The sequence below is a fragment of the Heliangelus exortis genome, chromosome 3 (assembly GCF_036169615.1).
Source record: "Heliangelus exortis chromosome 3, bHelExo1.hap1, whole genome shotgun sequence".
Taxonomy (NCBI): Eukaryota; Metazoa; Chordata; class Aves; order Apodiformes; family Trochilidae; genus Heliangelus; species Heliangelus exortis.
Window position 1 is genome coordinate 56,611,698 of NC_092424.1, and position 20,578 is coordinate 56,632,275.

Here is a 20,578-nt window from a genome sequence, read left to right on the forward strand (position 1 = left end):
CAGGTACCTTAAAAGCAGTATCAAGAGCAGCTGAAGTCGCTTGCCTTTTGAAGGAAATGGCAAACCTTAAAGTCATAATAAAATTGTAATTCTTTTTAAACAAAAAAAACCAAAAACCAAAATTCACAACTTAAGAACAATAGTCATCAGTTTGTCAGCTGTTACATTTTGGATATATCGGTAGGCACCATGTTAACACCTTTCTTTTGAAATATTTCTTAAGATGCCTAATTATGAAGTTAAAAAGAAAACCTTAAATGTAAAAATAAATCAATGGGGTACTGTCTAGACTGGAAGACAGGCCATTAAAAAAATTTATCAAGCCTGAATTTTACTTGTTACTTTTTCCGAGAGTCAAGGTGCATAAAATTCACATGACAGGAAAAACTGGGTTTAAAAATTGCAAGTTTCAAGTCCTTTAACTGAGATAAGAGCTTTTACCTTCTTAACATTTTAAACTTAGTTTTAATATATTATAGTTTTGCAGCTGGTTACAACTTTGTGGTTTTGATTCATTTGAAAGGAATGAGTACAAACTGGCCTCACCTTTGAGCAAGGTATTGATTTTCATTTATGAGTAAATTCCAGCTAGACAATCTCCTGTTCGGATTATAGGAAGAGTTCTGCAGATTCTAGAAAAGACCAAGATGCTACTTCTCAGAACTGAAGCTGACATTTACTAGTTTTGATTGCATGAACAAGAAATTTAGCATTCATTCTCTGTGGACAGTCAGTAGAAAATCTTTCTTTTGTAGGATGTTCTTGAAGAGAGGATTTCCCTGGAAGTCCAACTGGAACAACTTCGACCTTTCTCTCACCTCTAAGCCTACTGCCGTTAACTGTGAATTTACTAATTTTGAAAGGGGTATTGGTTTCAAAGCCTATTTAAAGATCCATGCATCTAGCTCAGTGCACTGTATTCTACATTAAATGTTGTGGTTCTGTTTTGTCAATTTGTCCACTTTTGTATTTAAGTATTTTAATTTCAGTACAGAGAAGAAAACCTTTTTCCTTGAATGTGACACTGCCTCTCCCATAATTTTCTGTGGGTATCCATGATATTTGTTGGACTTGAGTTCGCAGAGTTTGTAGCCAAAATTTCCAACTGGAATTTTTTAGTGATTTCTTATTTCCCATTCAAACATCTTTGCAGAAGAGGATTGGTAACCAGTTAACTTTAAACTTTAAGCCCATGAACTCTTCTTTTGCTGTGGCATTTTATTGTGCCAGAAAAGAGAAAAAACTAGTAATCTGTCATCAGCCAATGTTGCTTTCCAAGCTGCCATTCACAATCAGAAAGTTGTTCTCAATTCTAGAAAGCCTGCTTCTTTGCAATAAACCGATTTATTCAGGTTGACAGTTCTTGCAGGCTGTTTGCCATATCAGCTTGATTTGAGTTTCTGTTTTTGTTGCATACATTACAGAGTATGTAACCACAGATTGCCAGGTGTTCACATTTTATCCACTCATGATTCTGATTCAGCCACATGCATATAACAATTTACGGTACAATTGGTAATCTATCAAACAGGCCTTTTTCACCTTTTTTCAGTCCTCCCTTTGTGAAAAAAAGTTGGGTGTGAATCTCCAACATAATTAACTACACATTACCTACGCACCACCTGTAATTGCATGTTTCACACATTACCTTTTAATAACAAATCACCTCCACCAGCCTTCACTATAACAAATTCTATTGTCAAGTAATGTGTCGATACCTCTATGAACTTCTTATTCCCAGCAAAAAACAAATAAAAACAAAAAATGAACAGTTTGCTTCTTAGGAATTCTGGGATACCTTCTGTCACCTTGTTTCCAGGCCTTATTTCTCTGGCATTTAGACAGGCTTCACTATTAACAGAGTTCCTTGAGTGTATCCTGCTATTCAGGTTGATGTACTGTATTAGGATTTGTTGTATATTGTATGATACACACCTTTTGATCTCATATGTAAATTTGCATTAATTGCTGACTAACAGCAGATACTCTATTTAATGGCTTCTTCTGGCTGTGGGATCATAGATGTTTAACTGCATGGATGTATCTCTGCAGAATCAGAACTAGCAATTGTGTGATTTTTACACCAATAAAACAGCACAATATTTTAATTTTGTTGATTCATCTTTATCTGGGAATTGAAACTCATTCAAATAGTGGGGAGGGTTTTATTACGGGTCTGCAGTTAATCTTTTTGTAATTTTGTGGCATGTATACAAAACAGTTGTCATAATCCCTTGGCCATTTCCTTCCCTCATTTCTTAGCTTTTGGTCAAATTCTCTAGGTAATCTGTGGCTATGCTCCTTTTGTATCCTCCTATAAGCAAATATAATGTAGTTGTAACTTCTGAAAAGCAAATGCTAGTACTGACTTTGGTTTAAGAAATGTGTAGTGCTTTAGTGATCGTTTCTGGTTTGATTTCTGTGAGAGTATCCTCCAAGATTAAAAGTAAATGGGTTGCCTGTTGTCAGTTCTTATCCTCACTGCCTCACTTCCATGCTTAAATGAAATTCTCTTAACATCTGCTTCCCTTAAAAAAGGATAGCCCAAATCACATTTTTTCCACTGGATGTGACATTTGTTAAGGTGAAAAAGTTTCTCTTTTTGTTATCATATACAAATTGGATAATTATGGCTAATTTTTATTACTGTAACTATTCCAACATTTTTTTCAAATGTCATGGAAGTGTTGCAGGTGGCTGATGTATATAATCCAAAGCAATAGTCCCTGGTATGGAAGACCATGGCTGTCATAATTGCATGAAAAGAACTTTCTATTTGCATGTTAATGGATTAAGAAATGATAGATAAATGGGCACAATGTTTACATATAAATTGCTTGTCAACTACATCTTGGCAATTAGTAGATGAAGTGCAAGACTTGGACTTCATGAAATAAGAAAGAACCACAGAAATGAAAAAAAAAAAACCCTCATACAAACAAACAAAAACCTAAAAAACCCAATAACCCCAAAACCCAAAACAAAAAAAACCCCAAAACTTTAAAGTTGATTAAGTAGTCATTTCTATTATAACTGCCAAATAGCAAGAACAGTACTTTAAAAGTGGGTCACTTACTATAGTCAAAAATGCTGATTTCAAACCAACTATCTTGTCCATAGTTTATTTTAAAGTTGAAAATACATTTTAAAAATAGAATTATTTTCATATTAATAATTTAAGTATTAAGACTGTTTATAGAAGCAAGATTCTTAAATCAAAATGTAACATTTTAAGCTTAACTATAAAGAGCCTTTTACATTCAAATGTGACATGTACATATGAATTTCTGTAACATTCGTATCTTTCTAGTAGAATGACAGGTTAGTGTCTCAAGTGAAGAACTTAAGCAATCTGAACATTTTTGTCTTGGCAACAAATCTATTTTTAAGATTTATTTTTCTTTGTGGATTACTTTTATTGTATCATTCAGTAAGTTTTAAACTAGTTTTTCATGATCAGAAGAGCTTCCAAGTGAAAAATTACTTGTGTCTTAAGAACACTGCCAACGATGTTCAGAAGTTACCTCACTTAGTAATGTAACCCAACTTCAATCCCTTATAAAATTATTCCCATCTTCTACATTTGTTTGATCTTGGTCCAGCTACTTTATGTGTTCTCTTTTATAAGCTTAGAATGTAAGCTCTTTGGGGCAAGGAATTGTGTACCATACAAGTGATGTGCTCTCTATGTTGCAAGTATAAATGTAAATTAAATAGTATAGAGTGTGATTCATGTACCCAGCTGGGATGGATGGACAGCAGCATGCATTTGAAACACCTGCAAAATGTTCTTCTGTGGACTTTGTGATTGGAGGAGTGCCTCTTTTCTCATACGATTAGCATTTCTGTTGTTTCTCCTCTGCTTTGGAGTTGTTTTTTTCTCCATTCATTGTCTTATCTTTGGACTGCAGAGAAGATTTCCAAACTTCAAAGGTAAAAAACTTAAAAGCTGCTTTTTTGAGCAGCATTTTAAGACTACCCAGTGTAAGCTAGTATTTTCAATCTTTTTGTACCTCACATGCCCCTCATTTTATTTTCAATTGTATAGTACATGAAGTAGAAGATCCCTTATTACTGAAAATGTCTTATGTGGGACAAACAAAGTTGAGGTTATACAAATTTAAAACTAAAGAAAATAAACCTGCAGCATTTTTTCTTGTGTGAGATATGTCTGTCCCTTATGGATGGGGTGTGCTGTCTTTCTGGTCTATGATTAAAAGTTGAGTTACTCTCCTGGGTTCAGCTATGCCAAGGGTTTGTCTTGAGATGCAACTTTCTGAATAACTTAGTCTGAGTCACTTCAAACTTCAGCAGTGTATGATTTCACAGCAGACATTGAAGCAAATATTTTTGGGTCCTTTATGGTATCTTAGGAGTGTGTTTCTTTAAACTCCTATGGAATTCAGCTTTCCATTCTAAGTGCTGTTGTGTCTCATTTTGCAGGTCTTTTTGAACTGATGGAAAGCTTCAGTTCAGTCTAAGTATGAAAATACAGTGTGCGTTTTGATAAAAAGTTCATTAAAGGATTTTTTAAGAAGTTGTACTTCATTGTGTCAAATGTTCAGAATATTCAGGAGTGATGTGCCTCCCAATTTGACCTGTCTCTTCTGTTGTGCATTCCTGCCTTTGGATGAAGAGTGCTGCAGTTTACAGCAAACCCTTCTCCTAGAGCTCCAGTTCCATCGTCAGCCACTGCCCTCATGAATGAACTCTGTCACCTGCATTCTGATCAGATGGAGTTGGGAGACTGGAGAAGAATCGAGGTTATTTTTCTGTAGAAGGGTACTTGAAAGGAATATATCCCTTAGTTTGCTCTGCACTATGGGTATAAAGTAGTGTTGAAGCATGGCAGAGTAGTACTAATTCATGTGTCATTTTGTCAAAATTAAGAGGCTGATTATTTTGCTGTATTTCTATGGTTTCCACCAAGTTGCTTCCATATTTGGTCTCACAACCTAAGAAATACTCTAAAACTGTAATCTCAGAACTTTTAATGATAAAAATATTAAATGTTGTTTTATGATTTTTCTTTAATCCATTTCTCCTGCAGCCAATTTAAATAATGGAATCCTTCGAAGTTTTAGAATTTCCTTTTTGCAAATAGCTGTGCATGTAGAACAGCAGGAAAATTTTTGTTCTGCATGTGAAAAATTTTATCCAGTGATTTATGCAGGATTGAATTTCAACTGCAATAGGAAAGCTTTATTCTTTTCTTTTAGTTCCTGTAGGGTTTTTTTATGCTACATTAAAATAGATGGAAAATCATGACAGAAATTGAAACATTTTTTGTTGCAGTGCTAGTCTGAATAGTCTTAACCTGAAATGCTCATTTTTTTCTAACATGCTCTTGTTTCTTTGGGTGCATTGCAGTTTCAAATGTTCAAAATAAATGTGTTTTTCTTTCTTGGCACTTGCTTAACTCTGGGCTTTAGTCTAGTATATCAAAATTTTCCATATTCTGGCCTTTGGCTTAGTGCTGCAGTGTTGCATTGGTCAGAACAGTCAGAATAATTGCAAACTATTCCTTCTCTTTATTTTCCTCGGGTCCTGGTCTTCCAGTTTGTGGAAAAACTTTGTTTTTTCATGTTCTGGTTTTTGTTGTAGTACTATTAAAGCCCTATATGTTGGAGGTCTTGTACTCACCTGGTATTTCTAAATAGGAGGGAAGAAAATTATGATCTGTTACAATTATGAACTTCTTAAGAGTCAAAATTTAGATTGAATGTTGGCCATTAGAAATGTCAAATGGAGATTCTTTTGACTTGGAGCTCTCTTGGGAGTGTCCCACAATTCACTGTGCAAAGCCCTATTTCAGCAAAGTTCAAGTGCTAATGCAGAAATCTGCCACATCAGGTGTCATTGCAGACCCAGAGCCACTGTCAGTTATCATACTTTAGACTGTGTTATCTTTTGCTGCTGCAGATTGTCATGAAAGAAAAACGACAGCCTTCCAGGGATAGAGGGGTGAAAAGCCAGCAGTATAAACAAAACTTGTAACAGCTCCAGGCAGCATTACAGCTTCCAGTCACTTGGTGATGGAGACTCAGCAGCTCTTTAGAGAAGGTTAGTTACTAGTTACTGGCTTAGTTACTAATTACTGTCTTACTTAGTTGTAAGATCATGTTATCAGAGAAGATGGCTTGAACATTCTCATGACTTTAGATGCTTCTTTCTGTGGAACAAAATGAACTTTCACAATTTGTAGTGCTTGCACATGGCTCTTGTGAGCAGCTCCCTGGCAGGTTTGGTTCTTGTGTTTGCTGCGTCTTCACCCTAAAATCTTGAGTTACTTGTTTCAGACATCAACTTAAAAATAGAAGGTTTGTGACTGGTAGAGCTTTAGAACATTAAGAGAATAGAGTAGAGAATTGATTTACACAGCTTGAAAAGAGAGATTATTTTTTTTTTAACACTTGCATAGTTGTAAAACATAAGAATGATGGCCTTATAATTGAAAAGTCCTGCAGTTACTGAGACACAATTATCCCTTCAGTGTAGAAACCCTGAAGAAAGCTTATGTTCTTTACTAAGCAAGTACAGGGTAACCTATTGAATCAACAGCCTAAACTTGAGTTTAAAACCATATAGCAGCCCTTGCCATCAGTGAAATACTCTATTAAAACATTTTAAATTTTGTCCTACAGTAGCTCAGATGACGTAGTGAAAATGTCATGGCAATGATGTTTTGAAGGACTTTTCATTCTGAAATTAAATAATAAATAAAATTAATAAAATGATGCTGTTAACTCATTAGTGTTATATTTCCATAGTGTTAAGTTCTAAGAGCTAAAACAGCATCACTTCAAGTTTCACTTTGTTCTGCTGATGGTCTAAATAACAATGATTTGTAAAACATTTACCTGTAGGTTTTTTTGTTTGCTTGTTTGAGCAGAGGACAAGAACAATAGAGAACTCAATTCAAGATAAGGATTCTTTTGTTGTTAAAAGTATACGAATCAAGATTACGTATTCATTGAGGCATTCAGCTGTGAATTCCACTCACAAATTCCACAATACAAATGGCCTCTAGGCACCTGCTTGGCAAAAAGTAGCACTTGCAATGCAAGTACTGGTCTGTGTATTTCTATGTTTATTTTCCTGGTCATTTTCATCTTCCAATGTTTACCTAGTAAGCTGTAGCTTAAAATATACAAAAAACAATATAAAGTAATTTCAGTTCTTACAGACTCTGTCTAGTGATTTACACATTAATCTTGTTTATCCTGTGGTTAGTCCTGTCTTCAGAGATACCTTATTTTCTGTGGCATGTTTGAGAATTAAATATAAACGGTTTTTTGCACCTAAGTAGGAAATGTATTAAAGTGTATTAAGCTTTTAAAATTTCTAACTGGTCTGGCTACTATAGTTTCTGCTGCCAGTTTCATTTACTATTGCAGTTTTCATTTACTATTGAAGGTTCAACTTTTCTGAAAGAAAAAAAACTTCATTAGCTAATAATGTGGACTTGCAGATTTAGGAACCTAGGGAGTTCAGCCACTGTTTTTTATATCATGTCTTAGTTGGTTTAATAGAGAAAGCCTTCTCCAGTGCTGTTTTCATATGGGGGTCTGGGAGTTTAAAAATGTATTTGTGAAGTTTTTAAAGTACAAGGGAAATGATTAGCAGAAATTTGTAAATCCACACTTAGAACTTTCATCTTCTCCCAAGACAGATTTAGCCCAAGGGGCTACAACTTTGAAATGTGTGTGACAAATAAGAAATTACTATAAAAATTTACATTTCCGATGAGCAAGCCCCTTGAGTGTGAGGCTGCTTAGGAAGGATCACTTTTTTTTTTTTTTTTTTTTTTTTGAATGCCCATCTAAATCCATAGCTGTATGTTTAAATCAGGTCTTCTGAGGTAGTTTGTAAGAACAATTGTTTCAGGCCTATCTGAAACTTAGAAGTCTGGTGCTTCCAGTCATTGCCTTGCCTTAGTAACCAGGTTTCATGACAACTTCTCTATAGCATTCTTAGCCTAAAACCTTTGTGGTTTCCATTAAAGATGATGTATTGTGCAGAGCATCTACTGCAAGTACTTGTGGCACAGAAGACAACAATTACTGCTGCATCAGACGGCAAAGCTGTATCAGCTGGTTAATTAGTTTGAAGAAAGAAGTTGAGCTCCTCCGTCAAGGAGTTTGTGCACCAAAAGCCAAGTCATGTAAGCACAGATCTTTGCAGTTTTGATGCTGTTCCTTATGTGCAGTTACCCTTATCGCTGCATTCTGCAAGTTGCTTTATATTTTGTGTTGAAATTATCTCCAGTAGTCTGAACATCTAGAGCATTGTTTTTTAGAGTGAACCAATCTCTTTCTCTGCTGTCAGGTTAGCACAGGTATATCCTTTGTTAATGCTGAAAGGATGTGATTTGGAGTATTTTTTCCTGTGAGCTTTTAACAATTGTAAACAACTTCTGCAAGATGGTGTAGCAATAGTAGCACATTCTAAGAGCAAAGAAGCAAAGGGGCAGCTACAGAACATGCTGGCTGATCTGCAGCTTATTTGCACTCACTGTAACAATCAGTAGCCTGTCCCAGTGCCTCCCTATGAGCCAGCTGAAGCCCAGGATTGTGTTTAGCTTGCTGGGCTTTATTGATGCAGGTCTAATAAAAATATGTACTCTCTGTTTGCAGTGCAGTTGTTACTTGGGGCCTGCTCTGATGTCTCATTCCTGCTATGAAATGTTTTTCACAGCACACTGGTACTTCTGGGCAGTCAGTTGAGGATGTGGTATGTATTCATTCACATTAAATATTCCCACCTTTTTGCAGTGAGTGAAGAGGGCTGTGATAAGCCCATGTTTTTTGATGACAGCAGAAAGATTATACTGAGCATTAGACCACTGACAGTGAATTTTATTCTTTGGGATTAGAAGAGAATGAATTTCCTGTATTGATGGCTAAAACGTCTTGGGTGTCAGTAATCCTGAACAGCCTCTGAACTTGGAGTTCGCACATGGACAGAACAGATTCATGTATGTGACATGAACAGATCACTTTATGTGACATTTGGCATGAAGTGCCAGATTTGATTGCATGAGGAGTGATGAAATGAAAGCACTTTTAGAAGAAACACCTCTTCATGCAGTAAGCCTGCTGGCATCCTCCAGTGCTTTGGGGTAGTCTGGGCCAAATTTGGCTGCCATCTTTAAGAAGTGAGCTCTGAGCCCTGCTTCCCCATGAGAGGGAAGCTCACTGCAACTCCTTTCTAGAAAAACATATCTTCAAAGCACCTGGTACATCTGCTGTTTGTATTTATACAAGGGAATAGTTGGGGAAATCATCCATGTGAATGAGGTTTGGATTTGGTGTAAGAAACTGGAGGCTTTGTGTGGACAAAACATTCCCACAACTTCTCATGTCCTAGAGCAGGGGTTGGGTTTTATTGTCTTTTGTAGGAAATGTGTAATTTCCTTCATTTTTTTTAATGTGACAGGTTAGAGTATAACTTGTGCAAAAATCATGAACCTGGGTTTGAAGAAATAAAAAAAAAAATTGACATCCTCAGTTCTCTGCTTTGGGAAGATGAGAATAACGTAACACTTCTAAATTTCTGATATGAATGGAACTAAAAGTACAAATGTGTGTCTCAAGAGTTAAAGTATATGATAAAGGCTTCAGGATCCCCATATATACACTGTGTTAAAGGTAAAATTCTTTGGCTTGCAGCATAACCATGATGAACTGGTATTGATGGGACACAGAATAGGTATTAACAGTCAATATCCAACATAAAGTATAAAGAATGTGATATAGTTGTGAAGTCTTAGTATGTTGCATGTAATTTATAAAACTAACATGCCACTGAACTCCGCAGTAAATAGCCCCAATTTCTTACTGATAGAACTCAGTTTTCAGGTCATGAGCCAAATTTATCCAATTGTTTTTTGGGTTTTTTTTTTTTTTACTTTGTCCTCATGGATTTTCTTCTCGGTTACTACAGTTGTAACCCATAACCTGCTGAACACCAATACAATCAGGTCAGTAGGCCTTGATAAATTTACATTTCTGTTCCTTTACACAAATGAGAATTTCAAGACATAACCTAGTGTGGGTACTTTAGCATTTGCACACATCAGAGACACAGGAAAGAGCATCTTCTTTTTAACACTGCATCCATTTATCCTTGTAAGTTCAGGCCAGGAAACATCAATGTTAATACACTTTTATCTCCCTAAACAACTCTTTAGGAAACAAGGTAACAATAAAGAAGCTCATTTTCTGCAGCCACTTAACTACTTTTGTAATTACAAAAGACTGTCCGCAAGTATGTTACAGTAGGTCCTTTTCCTGTGAGATCCTAGAAGTAGTTTCTTGCCACCTCAAGTGAAGCTCCATCTCTAAAATATCTTGCTACAAAATTTTCTTGCATGAACCTAAGAGATAGTGAGCTTACATCATTAATGGATTGTGTAAAAGATGGAAATTTGTATTCAGGAGGAGATAAGACAATTTTAATTCCTTAATTAGTTGCAATTAATGCATTATTTGTGACTTGAGTTTCTGTGGGCTCAAGGTGTTTGAAGAAAAAGGTTCTAATTCTTGTGTAATTCCAGACAGCTGCTTGAGAAAGGTAATTGTTTATGTCTGTATCTTGAATTATACCTATGGTGTTACATACTTGCATAGTAATTTGGAGATATGCAACCGACCACATACAAGATGTGTTTGAAATCCTATGCAGAGTTAGATGACAGAGCCCCAAAAGGAAGAATTATTATCTCTATTGTAGGATAGCTTAAACAATGAAAACCACTGGTTAAAAGTGTGTTTTGAGACCAGCATGCATTACACAACACTATCCTGCACTAGCAACAAGTGGTTAGTGAGGGCCTCCTCCTGAGTCAGTGAGGACTCTCCTCCTGAGTCAAAATGACCTGCAAGAATGTAATTTTGCTTATAAATGCAGCTGTGCCAGCAACCACAACTTGTATCATACTTTGAGGCATGAGGCTAACCCACGTTGCATTTTGCTTGACATTTGGAAGTCTGCACAGAAACAAAGCCACGGTGCTAACAGGGAGATACCACTGCACAGAAGAGGATAATTGCCCAGTTATTGCTTAAAGAGTGTGGGGGTAAAAAAAAAAACAGCCTTGGCTTCATTTTTTGAGAAGCATGTAGTATTCCAGTTCTCCTGATTTGTCTTTGAATTTCACATCATCCCAGCAGCAGGCTGGGACTTGGAGGGATTTTTACCAGCATGCAAAACTCATCATCTCAACACAGGAGATAAGTCATCTAAAGAAAAGCCCAGCTGGGATCCCTAAATGGTTCATTAATCACTGATATTTGCCTGATAGGTGAGGCAGGGAATAACAGTACATGAGGCTGAATTTGTAGCTAGAGCACACACATTGGTGGTTAAATGATCTTTCTATCCCCAGCTGCAGAGTGCATACGTGGCACTACATGTGATTCCAAAAGGAGCTGGAGCTAATGGAATCCACAACTACATCTTGTGGCTGAAGAAGCATCTTATCCAAAGATGCTGAACAAAATGCACCTTTGTTCCCTGGCCACATGCCCACTTTGGAAAGATAAAAGCTTTGATTTCAAATAGAAGGATAAAGATTTCATTTTTGTGTGCAGTAAGTATATACAATATAGAATCTGAATCTATTACCTCTAAAAAAAAATATAAATTTAGAACCAAAGGCATAGTTTGATGCACTAGGAAATTCTGGATCTAAAACCAGCCTCATTTTACATTAATGCAGAATTTTTTTTCTCTGACTGGGAACACAAAGATCATAACAATTGATGTCAGGTTACTTAAAATATAGGAATGACTACAAAATTACATATACTGCTTTTATTGAACAATATCTGTCTACCCAATTTTCAAATTTCACAATACTTAATTATGTGGGCTACTAGCATGCATGCTACTTCTAATTTAGTGACACTTTATAAATTATTCACAGTTAGGAAAAAAAGTAAACTCTGCAAACATTCAATTCAGACCTTTCAAAACTCGTACCCTCTTGACACAGATGAACAGATAGCAGCTCCTCTAAATGAAACATCATATATTTAAACTGATTTACTTTATTAGCAATAAATTAATTTGTGGCATTACTGATCAACAAAACACTAAAGATATAGTGTGCAGATTGTCTACATACTGACCAGAAAGGCAACATCATTGCTACCTTCATGAAAAATGGAGAAATGCTAATGAACTTATATACATATAACTTTCAACCATATGAACAACACAGAACAGAAGAACTGTACTTTCAAATTTCTCCAATTTTTCTGTTTAAATTAAGGCAATAATAAAAAGTATAGCATCACAGTAACCTATTTAAAACTCCAGATACTGAGTCCTGACATAATGAAGTGCTCAGAGGAATGTGTAAAAATAAACACTTGAATTTTCACTTTGATTCCTAATTGTGTAAAATTAAAACAAAACAGAACAACAAAAACAACCCAAAACCACCACCAAACCACAAAAACCCAGCTGTTCAAGATTCCGCTGTCAGGAAAAACAAAAGAAAAGCTTCTGGGAGAATCCAAACTGACAAAGCTGTTCTATCAGCCCGTGGCACTATTTGGAATGTCTTGAGCATCTGCTAAATGTAGTTTTTGGCTGAAGCAAACCATTAAGGAATAACATTTTTCACATATAAATAAGTTATAAACAAGATAGCAGTGTTACACGAAACTGTGCTTAGTTCTGTGACAGATAGATGGCAGTCCAGGTGAATTCAGTTCTATTAAGTCCTGTGCTAGTTTTCAACCAGTAGGTAGATTAATCCTCCTCAATGAGGCTTAAGCATTACACTCCTCCAGAAATAGCTGCCCCTGCCCTGGAAGTGTTCAAGGCCAGACTGGATGGGGCCTTGAGCAACCTGGTATAGGGGGAAGTGTCCCTGCCCATGCAGGGGGGGTTGGAACTGGATCTTTAAGGTTCCTTCCAGCCCCAGCAATTCTATGATCGAAGAGGGTGGAAGATTATTATTATTATTATTAAGCAATATTATTATTTATTACTATTATTAAGCAATATTATTATCACATTCCACTTGGGTTCTTTATGAAACTGGCCTTAAACAGCTTTACACAGAATGTAGACACCAGTGCAGTATCTTAAATCCCAAACCCTAGTCCCACCTTAGTGCACACAAAGTGCGTAACATCAGAAATAACTACACTCCAGTAAAAACTGAATGCAACGCTCCTCAGCTGCTTTCTTACCTTATCAAAACCATGATGTAACAGACAAGCCCAAGACATTTAGCTTTATAACCTTCTGAGTGGGCAAAGAACACATATTTATTCACTTACTAAAGCTCCACTCAAGTTTGTGACTCAACCATAGTCTGATTCTAGAAATAAATTACATCAGTCCACTATTCACAGTGAAATGTGATAAACAGCTGCACATACAAGAGATAATAGGATTCACCCGTCAGTGGGACAGAACAGTTCTGAATGCTACAGAAGGAATTTTACTATGTATGTTTATTCCAGAATGTCGTAGCAACAGACCCTGCTTCTGGCAGGCTTTGCCATCAACTGTCAACATGTTGTTTAAAGCGGTACGTGCTAGCTAAATAAATCACCCTATTAAAAACCAATAATTAAGTGCTAAGATCCAGTAATGTACACAGTGGAATAATGTTCTCCATGTCCAGAAGCAAAGTATATCATCACAGAGGAAGGCAGGGAAGAATGCTAGGAGACCTGCCTGGATGAACAAGGAGCTCCTGGGCAGACTATCACACAAAAAGAAACTCCATGAGGAATGGAAGAAAGGACATCTAGAATAGGGGGCATACGAGGAAGCTGTCCGAGCAGCAAGAGACCTGGTTAGAAAAGCCAAAGCTCAGTTAGAACTAAATCTAGCCAGGGAGATCAAGGGGAGTAGCAAAAATTTCTATAGGTATATTAATGGCAAAAGGAAGACTAGGGAAGGTGTGAGGCCCCTCAGAAAGGGAACAGGAGAACTAGTGACAAGTGACTTGGAGAAGACTGAGGTTCTCAATGACTTCTTTGCTTCAGTCTTCGCTGGCAAGGGCTCCAAATCACACTCCTGAAGTCACAGAAGACAGTGGCAAGGGCTGGAAGGCAGAACTGCCCATGGTATGTGAAGATCAGGCTCATGACCATCTGAAGAACCTGGAAGTGTACAAGTCCATGGGACCCAATGGGATACACCCACGGGTACTGAGGGAACAGGGGGATGTGGCTGCTAAACTGCTGTCTATCATATCCGAAAAGTCCTGGCAGTCTGGTGAAGTCCCCACTGACTGTAAAAGGGGAAACATAACCCCCATTTTCAAAAAGGGAAAGAAGGAAGATCCAGAGAACCATAGGCCAGTCAGTCTCACCTTTGTGCCCAATAAGATCATGGAGCAAATCCTCCTGGAAGCACTGCTGATGCACAAGAAATAACTTAAGAGGTGTTTTGGGTAATCAGTATGGCTTCACCAAGGGCAAATTGTGCCTGACAAACCTTGTGGCCTTCTATGAAAAATTCAGAACATCAATAGACAAGGGAAGAGCAACCAACATCATTTACCTGGACCTGAGCAAAGCCTTTGACACTGTCCCACGTGACATCCTGGTCTCCAAGCTGGTAAAACATGGGTTTGATGGATGGACCACTTGATGGATACAGAACTGGCTTGATGGCCACACCCAAAGAGTGGCTGCCAGTGGCTCCATGTCCGAGTGGAGGCCAGTGACAAGTGGAGATGCTCAAGGATCAGTGTTGGGACTGGTCTTGTTTGACATCTTTATTGGCAACATGAATGGTGGCATTGAGTGCACGTTGGACAGTCGTGGTGCCATCCAAAAGGACCTTCACAGGCTGGAGAGGTGGGCCCATGGCAACCTCATGAAGTTCAACAAGACCAACTGCAAGGTCCTGCATCTGTGCCGAGGCAACCCCAAGCACTGATATGGGCTGGGCAGTGACTGGCTTGAGAGCAGCCCTGAGGAAAAGAACTTGGGGGTGCTGGTGGATGAGAAGTTCAACATGAGCCATCAGTGTACATTTGCAGCCCAGAAAGCCAATGGGATCCTTGGCTGCATCAACAGAAGCATGGCCAGCAGGTTAAGGGAGGTGATTCTGCCCCTCTTTTCTGCTCTTGTGAGACCCCACCTGGAGTACTGTGTCCAGTTCTGGAACCCCTGCTACAAGGAAGAATAGACATGCTGGAGCATGTCCAGAGAAGGGCCAGGAGGATGATCAGAGGACTGGAGCACCTCTCCTGTGAGGACACTGAGAGAATTGGGGTTGTTCAGTCTGGAGAGGAGACAGCTCCAAGGAGACTTTACTGTAGCCTTCCAGTATCTGAAGGGGGCTACAAGAAAGCTGGTGAGGGACTTTTTAGGATGTTGGGTAGGGACAGGACATTGGGGGAATGGATTCAAACTAGAGGAGGGTAGATTTAGGTTGGATATTAGGAAGAAGTTCTTTACCGTGAGGGAGGTGAAACACAGGAACAGGTTGCCCAGAGAGGTGGTGGAAGCCTGGAAGTTTTAAAGGCCAGGCTGGACAGGGCTTTAAGCAACCTGATCTAGTGGGAGGTGTCCCTGAACATGTCAGGGGGGGTGGAACTATATGATCTTTTAAGTTCCCCTCCAACCCTGAAAATTCTATGATTCTAACCTGAAATCCACAGTGTATTACATAATTAATTTATAAGAAAGGATGTTATTGAAGGAATTTAACTCTTGTGAAAACACCAGTTACTAGGGACATACTGCAATTTGATTACAGTAAACAATAATTATAATGCAAAATAGACATTTATCAAAAAAGGATACATAGATGAATTCAGTTCTTCTAGCTGCAGAACAAATGTAGAAAGTATCAGAAATGGCATTTCCGTCAAACAAATGCAACAATTATGCTAATATGATTAAATAAATACATTAAAATGAAAAAGGAAGTTATTAATAGTTTGGGCTGAAATGGATGATTTTATAACAAAAAGGAAAGCAAGCCTGCACTGAATTCTACACTAACAGAGCTAAGTCTCAAATTAAGTTTAAATCTGCCAATCTTGGGAAGCTTGAAGAAATTTTAAGAGTGTCAGGTCTTACGAAAGAGTAAAAGCACACACTAAAAGCATAGAATATACAGATATAAAATTGTTGTGTGTCGTTTTCCCCATATATAAGAGGATGGGCCACAGGGAAAATGGTCATAGTTTATTGGTACATTGGCTGTCTGTGAACAGGCTTACATCCTCAGTCTACAGGTAGCCTGTTCCACTCCCCAAAGCAAGCAGCAGCCTATAAAAAAGAAAAGGAGGTCTTGTGTTTTCTCAAAAGCAAAGTAAGGGCAAGGCTTATGTCTTGGTTCATTACAGAGCATCTCCTCAGCTGTAAATCGCTGCCCACCCAATAGTGGTGGTTTCCTGAGCCAACTGCTGTGTGCCAAATCCTGTGTTCTGCCTTCTCAGTACTTACATCTGACAGCAGCCTATCCAGGTTGGAGTCACTGGCTAGTTTTCTTTTATCTTCAGGGAGTTCTTCCAGTTCCCCATAGAGCTCCAGATGGAGGCGAGCGAGTTTCTCCTGCATGCTCCTCACGTGCTCCATCTGTTCTATGGAACATTCATTTCCTAAAAGGATGAGCAACAGCTTTATCTAAAGAAACCTGGGAGAGTAAATGGAGGTGTGAAGATGCACGGTTTTTATATCAGAGGAGAGGAATTTAAACACTGAATTTACAAGTTAATTTGCTTTCTCAATAATTTCTTGTTTCACTACTGAGGTTTGTCATCCTGCCTGGTGCAATGTTGTGCTGAACTCGTGATAACCACCATATGTACTAAACTGGTTTATGGAATACACGTTTTCTCTACACTCTGAAATTCTCTCCAGTTAAGGAAGGCCCTGTATTTTTAAATTTAAATATGATCATTAATTCTGATGAATCTTGGGGATTCCATTCTTGTTTTATAGAAGAGAGTCTTTTCAGGTTCTCTTGTAAAAACTGGTGTGGAATTAACAACGCGGATATGCAGCTTTCTACGCAGTAGAAGGAAAAAAATGGAAGTAGAAGAGTGTCATCTTTTTTCTGAAACCTTCATCAGTAGTAAGAATAGCAAGATGCTGTAAGACAAAAGAGTAAGCTGGATAAAATGCAGCTTGCATTGGATTACATCAGAGTAGCTACCAACAGTCTGAAGTGTTAATATCCTGCAAAATTAGGTGCTAAATACAGTTACTTCTTGTTATTCCTCTACTATCAGAAATAGATTACTTTAACCTTGGTCTCTTAAATCCATAAGCCCAGGTTCTGCCTTTGATAATGCCATGCTGGAAGCAACAATGAACTGGCATATGAATCATTTCACACTAATACAACCTTGCAATAGGACTATAATTTAAAATTGCAGTAAGATCTGTTAAGTTACATTAAACCTCATTTAACATGGCAGATGCACAGTGTGACAAACTGGCAGGCTGTCCATACAGCTACACTTGTCTGCAAACGGTACCATTGTATGACTGTAAAAACAATTATTGTGTACTTACAGCTCATGAACTTACCAAATGCTTGTAGTTTGCCAGAGTGGAAGTCATTCAAGAGGCTTAGAAGTCCCCGTTCCATTTCTTGAACATCTGATACATCTGTGAGAAACGAATGCTGGATTGGTGCTGCCTGTGCCCCTTTTGCTTCCCCTCCTGGGGGTTTGGCTTTCTCTTTTATTACTCTGAAAAAAATAATTATACAAAAAGATTATGTCCTGCTTTCACTGAGAATCTTAAATGCAAGATAAGTGTAACTCTGAGACTTAAAAATGAAAGGGAAAATACATAATTCATAGTCCAATCACTCCTTTTAAGTTAAAAAAAGGGATCACCAGTTTGTTTCAAGAATAAAGAACAACATCACTCTCTTTGTGGTTTGATACTGCAAAATGAAGGATTCCAACAATCTGCTTTTCTGCTAAAGGTAGAAAACATCAGTGGAGCCCCTGTATGTAATGTCCATTTTAATTATCTGAAAAGGGCCATTTCCCAACAATGACACATGGCACATGGGGCATTAGCTACATGAAATCACTCAGAAAGCATCTGCAAACTCTTTAAGACAGAGAAAAATCCTTAGCAATCATACGCTCCTGTTGCTGCAAGCACCTATAGACTGCAGCCACTGTGGAAAACAAGTTATTACAACCTATGCAGAAAGGTGACTTTGCCTACAGATAAATTTCCCTAGAGCTCTTTCCCACCTTCAAATAACAGTGACCAAGATGATTAAGGGAGTGGAACATCTCCCTTATGAGGAAAGGCTGAGGGAGCTCCTGGAGCACAGCCAGTTCTGTATAAACATAAGGAAGATTTTTTTTCACTGTGAGGGTGACAGCACTGGAACAGGCTGCCCAGGGAGGTTGTGGAGTCTCCTTCCCTGGAGACATTCACTCAAAGCCTACCTGAACGTGTTCCTGTGTGACCTGCTATAGGTGACCCTGCTCTGGATCGATGATCTTTCAAGGTCCTTTCCAACCCCTAACTTTCTATGATTCTGTGGTATTTTCCCTGAAAAAAATCTATAGACTTTACATTGCAGAAATTCTTTAATCATCAGGCCCTTCAAACAGGCCGTCTATGTCTACAGCTGGGTACTTAGTCTTCAACTAATATCTACAGTTCGATATCCTTGGCTGCTTATCTCTAGGCATTTTACTTTTTACTAACATTTTACTCTAAAATCCCTCTTCACTCATTTAGCCACTGTATATGCCAGGGCTGAGAAACAAATTTTCTAACATGCAGAAAAATTAACATTCTCAAACTCAAGTTATCAGCGATACGCAAACTATTCCACACTGGTACTTTCTGAAGAGCTGAATGCCTCTCTCTGCACATGAGTATGTCCTGGGAGCTAGTGCTGCCCCTACTGATAGGTACCCAAACAGAGAACAGCCAGAAATTCCAGTTCCAGCTCAACCTGTTCAATTTACAAACTTAATTTCCTGCTCTACTTGCCAATTCCAACCTTGTGGTCATGTAGTACTGTATTTGTTCCTCACAGCTGTACTTCTGGGGCTCTGCTGGCTCCACATCTGCCATATTTGATCACCCAACTCATCTCTCATCAGTCACATCAGGCTACCATCTCTTCAGCAGAACTGCTAACAGGATGAGTCTATGTCATTGTGTAACATTTTATAAAGCTTACAAGAACAGCATCGAGCACCTTCCTTTTCTGTAAAATAACTGCTGTGTTGCATTAAACACAAGCTTTTACTAAAAAAGACAAGGCATCAAAAATTTTCACAAATGTGAAGCTCACTCTTTCATTCTCTCCCAGCCAGTCTAAACACCCTTTAGACTGAGCATTGGCAGGTTTCTGGCTCTCACTTCCACTAAGCTTGCAAGATGGTCCCAAGCTTACCGTTTTAACTTTGGTTTCTGTACTGCAGGCTGGGGTGCAGGATTTGAAAAGGCTGTACTTTTACTGACGGGCACCGAATTTTTCTTGGAGCCAGCAACCTGAGCAGGGTGACTGGTAGATGATTTGGGGCTCCTCCTCTTGATTTTCCTTTCTTCCATTTCTTCCAACTTACTTCATGTAGACTAACTCCTTGCCCTCCAAAGGGGAGAAAAAAGCAGTTTAAAAAATCCATTAAACCAAAAGCAGGTCAACAGTGCATGAAATTATAGCTTCAAAGATGAGCTGTCATTCGTTTCTGCAAACCAGAGATTCCGGTTCTCAGAAGCTGCCCAGGCCTGCCTGATGAGCAAAACAGACAGAAATTAAAATCTTACCCATCAGTATCTCCTGAAAGGTACCTCAAAAGTATCAGAGGTTTTGTGTCCCATGGACTGCTGCTAGAAAACACTGTGACTACTCAAGTCCAGGCCGATCAAATTTCTGATAAATGATGGTGGCATGGAGATGCTACGAGTCATCATTGCCAATGGCAACAGCATTGTCTCCTCTAAAGGGAGAGGCAACGGCCTTGTCAGAACTCAGTTGCTGCCGCGTTATTATTGCTGTTATCCATATTATCGATGGGTGCTACCCAGTAATACACACACCAGATTGCTGCTACTCTATCTGCTGTTACTGGGTGCTACCCCGTCACCTCGCCTGGCGAATCGCCTCCTCCGAAATCCATCACCCGAAGGAGGCGCCAGAAGGTACCGGTGAGGCACCATCGCTGGCTACCAAGGGCCGCTTCCCCGCTGCGGGCCCACCGCCTGCACCTCTTACTGTGGCCACCCCCCCCTCCCGTCCTCAGCCACTGACGGTCACTGCCACGCGTCGACATTTCCAAAGCAGGGAGCCCCGGGACACCTCCTGCCGCCCCCCAGCCCCTTACCAACCGCCCTCACCGTCCCCCCGCCGCCCGTCAAACGCCTGCCGGACCGCGGGCCCCGCCCCCCCCTCGGGCCCCGCCCCCCGGTACCTTGGAGAGGGGGGAGGCCCCACCCCCTGCAGCTGCTCCCGGACCCCTCCGGGCCTGGCCGGGCTCCTACTCTTCCCTCCCCCTCGGAAGCGTCAGGCTCTGGCCGCCGCGCAGGCCACATGACGGCGAGTGAGGGCGGAGCGGCCCCGCATTCTGGGATGCATTCTGGGAGACATTAGAGGC

General features: G+C 39.2%; 2 protein-coding genes across 23 annotated transcripts in view; one reads left to right on the forward strand and one right to left on the reverse strand.

Annotated features, from left to right (window-relative positions):
- Positions 1 to 4,164, forward strand: part of REPS1 (RALBP1 associated Eps domain containing 1) — a 65,589-nt gene extending 61,425 nt beyond the window's left edge. For 12 of the 15 annotated variants that reach the window (XM_071740748.1, XM_071740738.1, XM_071740741.1 and 9 more), the window contains one exon: positions 756 to 2,108. In XM_071740748.1, the coding sequence (XP_071596849.1) occupies positions 756 to 824 (69 nt within the window). In that variant the 3' untranslated portion in view covers positions 825 to 2,108. Of the gene's footprint in view, positions 1 to 755 lie in introns of all 15 variants that reach the window. The other 3 variants (XM_071740752.1, XM_071740754.1, XM_071740742.1) reach the window with 2 other exon arrangements.
- Positions 4,165 to 6,654: 2,490 nt separating this feature from the next.
- Positions 6,655 to 20,513, reverse strand: CCDC28A (coiled-coil domain containing 28A). 8 transcript variants are annotated; one of them, XM_071740756.1, is made up of 7 exons: positions 20,396 to 20,513; positions 19,378 to 19,572; positions 17,526 to 17,689; positions 16,437 to 16,591; positions 15,789 to 15,811; positions 6,861 to 6,912; positions 6,655 to 6,702 (listed from the first exon to the last, which is right to left on the reverse strand). In XM_071740756.1, exons 2-7 carry the CDS (start codon positions 19,533 to 19,535, stop codon positions 6,670 to 6,672), a joined length of 585 nt encoding a protein of 194 aa, XP_071596857.1. In that variant the 5' UTR covers positions 19,536 to 19,572; positions 20,396 to 20,513; the 3' UTR covers positions 6,655 to 6,669. The 8 variants fall into 8 exon arrangements, with proteins under 8 accessions (XP_071596857.1, XP_071596856.1, XP_071596858.1 ...); XM_071740755.1 differs by lacking the exon at positions 20,396 to 20,513 and adding an exon at positions 20,322 to 20,370; XM_071740757.1 differs by lacking the exon at positions 20,396 to 20,513 and adding an exon at positions 20,309 to 20,367.
- Between the last annotated feature and the right edge of the window lie 65 nt (positions 20,514 to 20,578).

Excerpts from the sequence above, each read along its gene's own strand:
- CCDC28A (XM_071740756.1), bottom strand. The coding sequence starts at position 19,535 with ATGGAAGAAAGGAAAATCAAGAGGAGGAGCCCCAAATCATCTACCAGT. Across the intron at positions 16,592-17,525 it reads TGGCAAACTACAAGCATTTG|GAAATGAATGTTCCATAGAA; the intron begins GTAAGTTCATGA and ends TCATCCTTTTAG. Across the intron at positions 15,812-16,436 it reads TGGATAGGCTGCTGTCAGAT|CTAGAAGAACTGAATTCATC; the intron begins GTAAGTACTGAG and ends TTTGTTCTGCAG.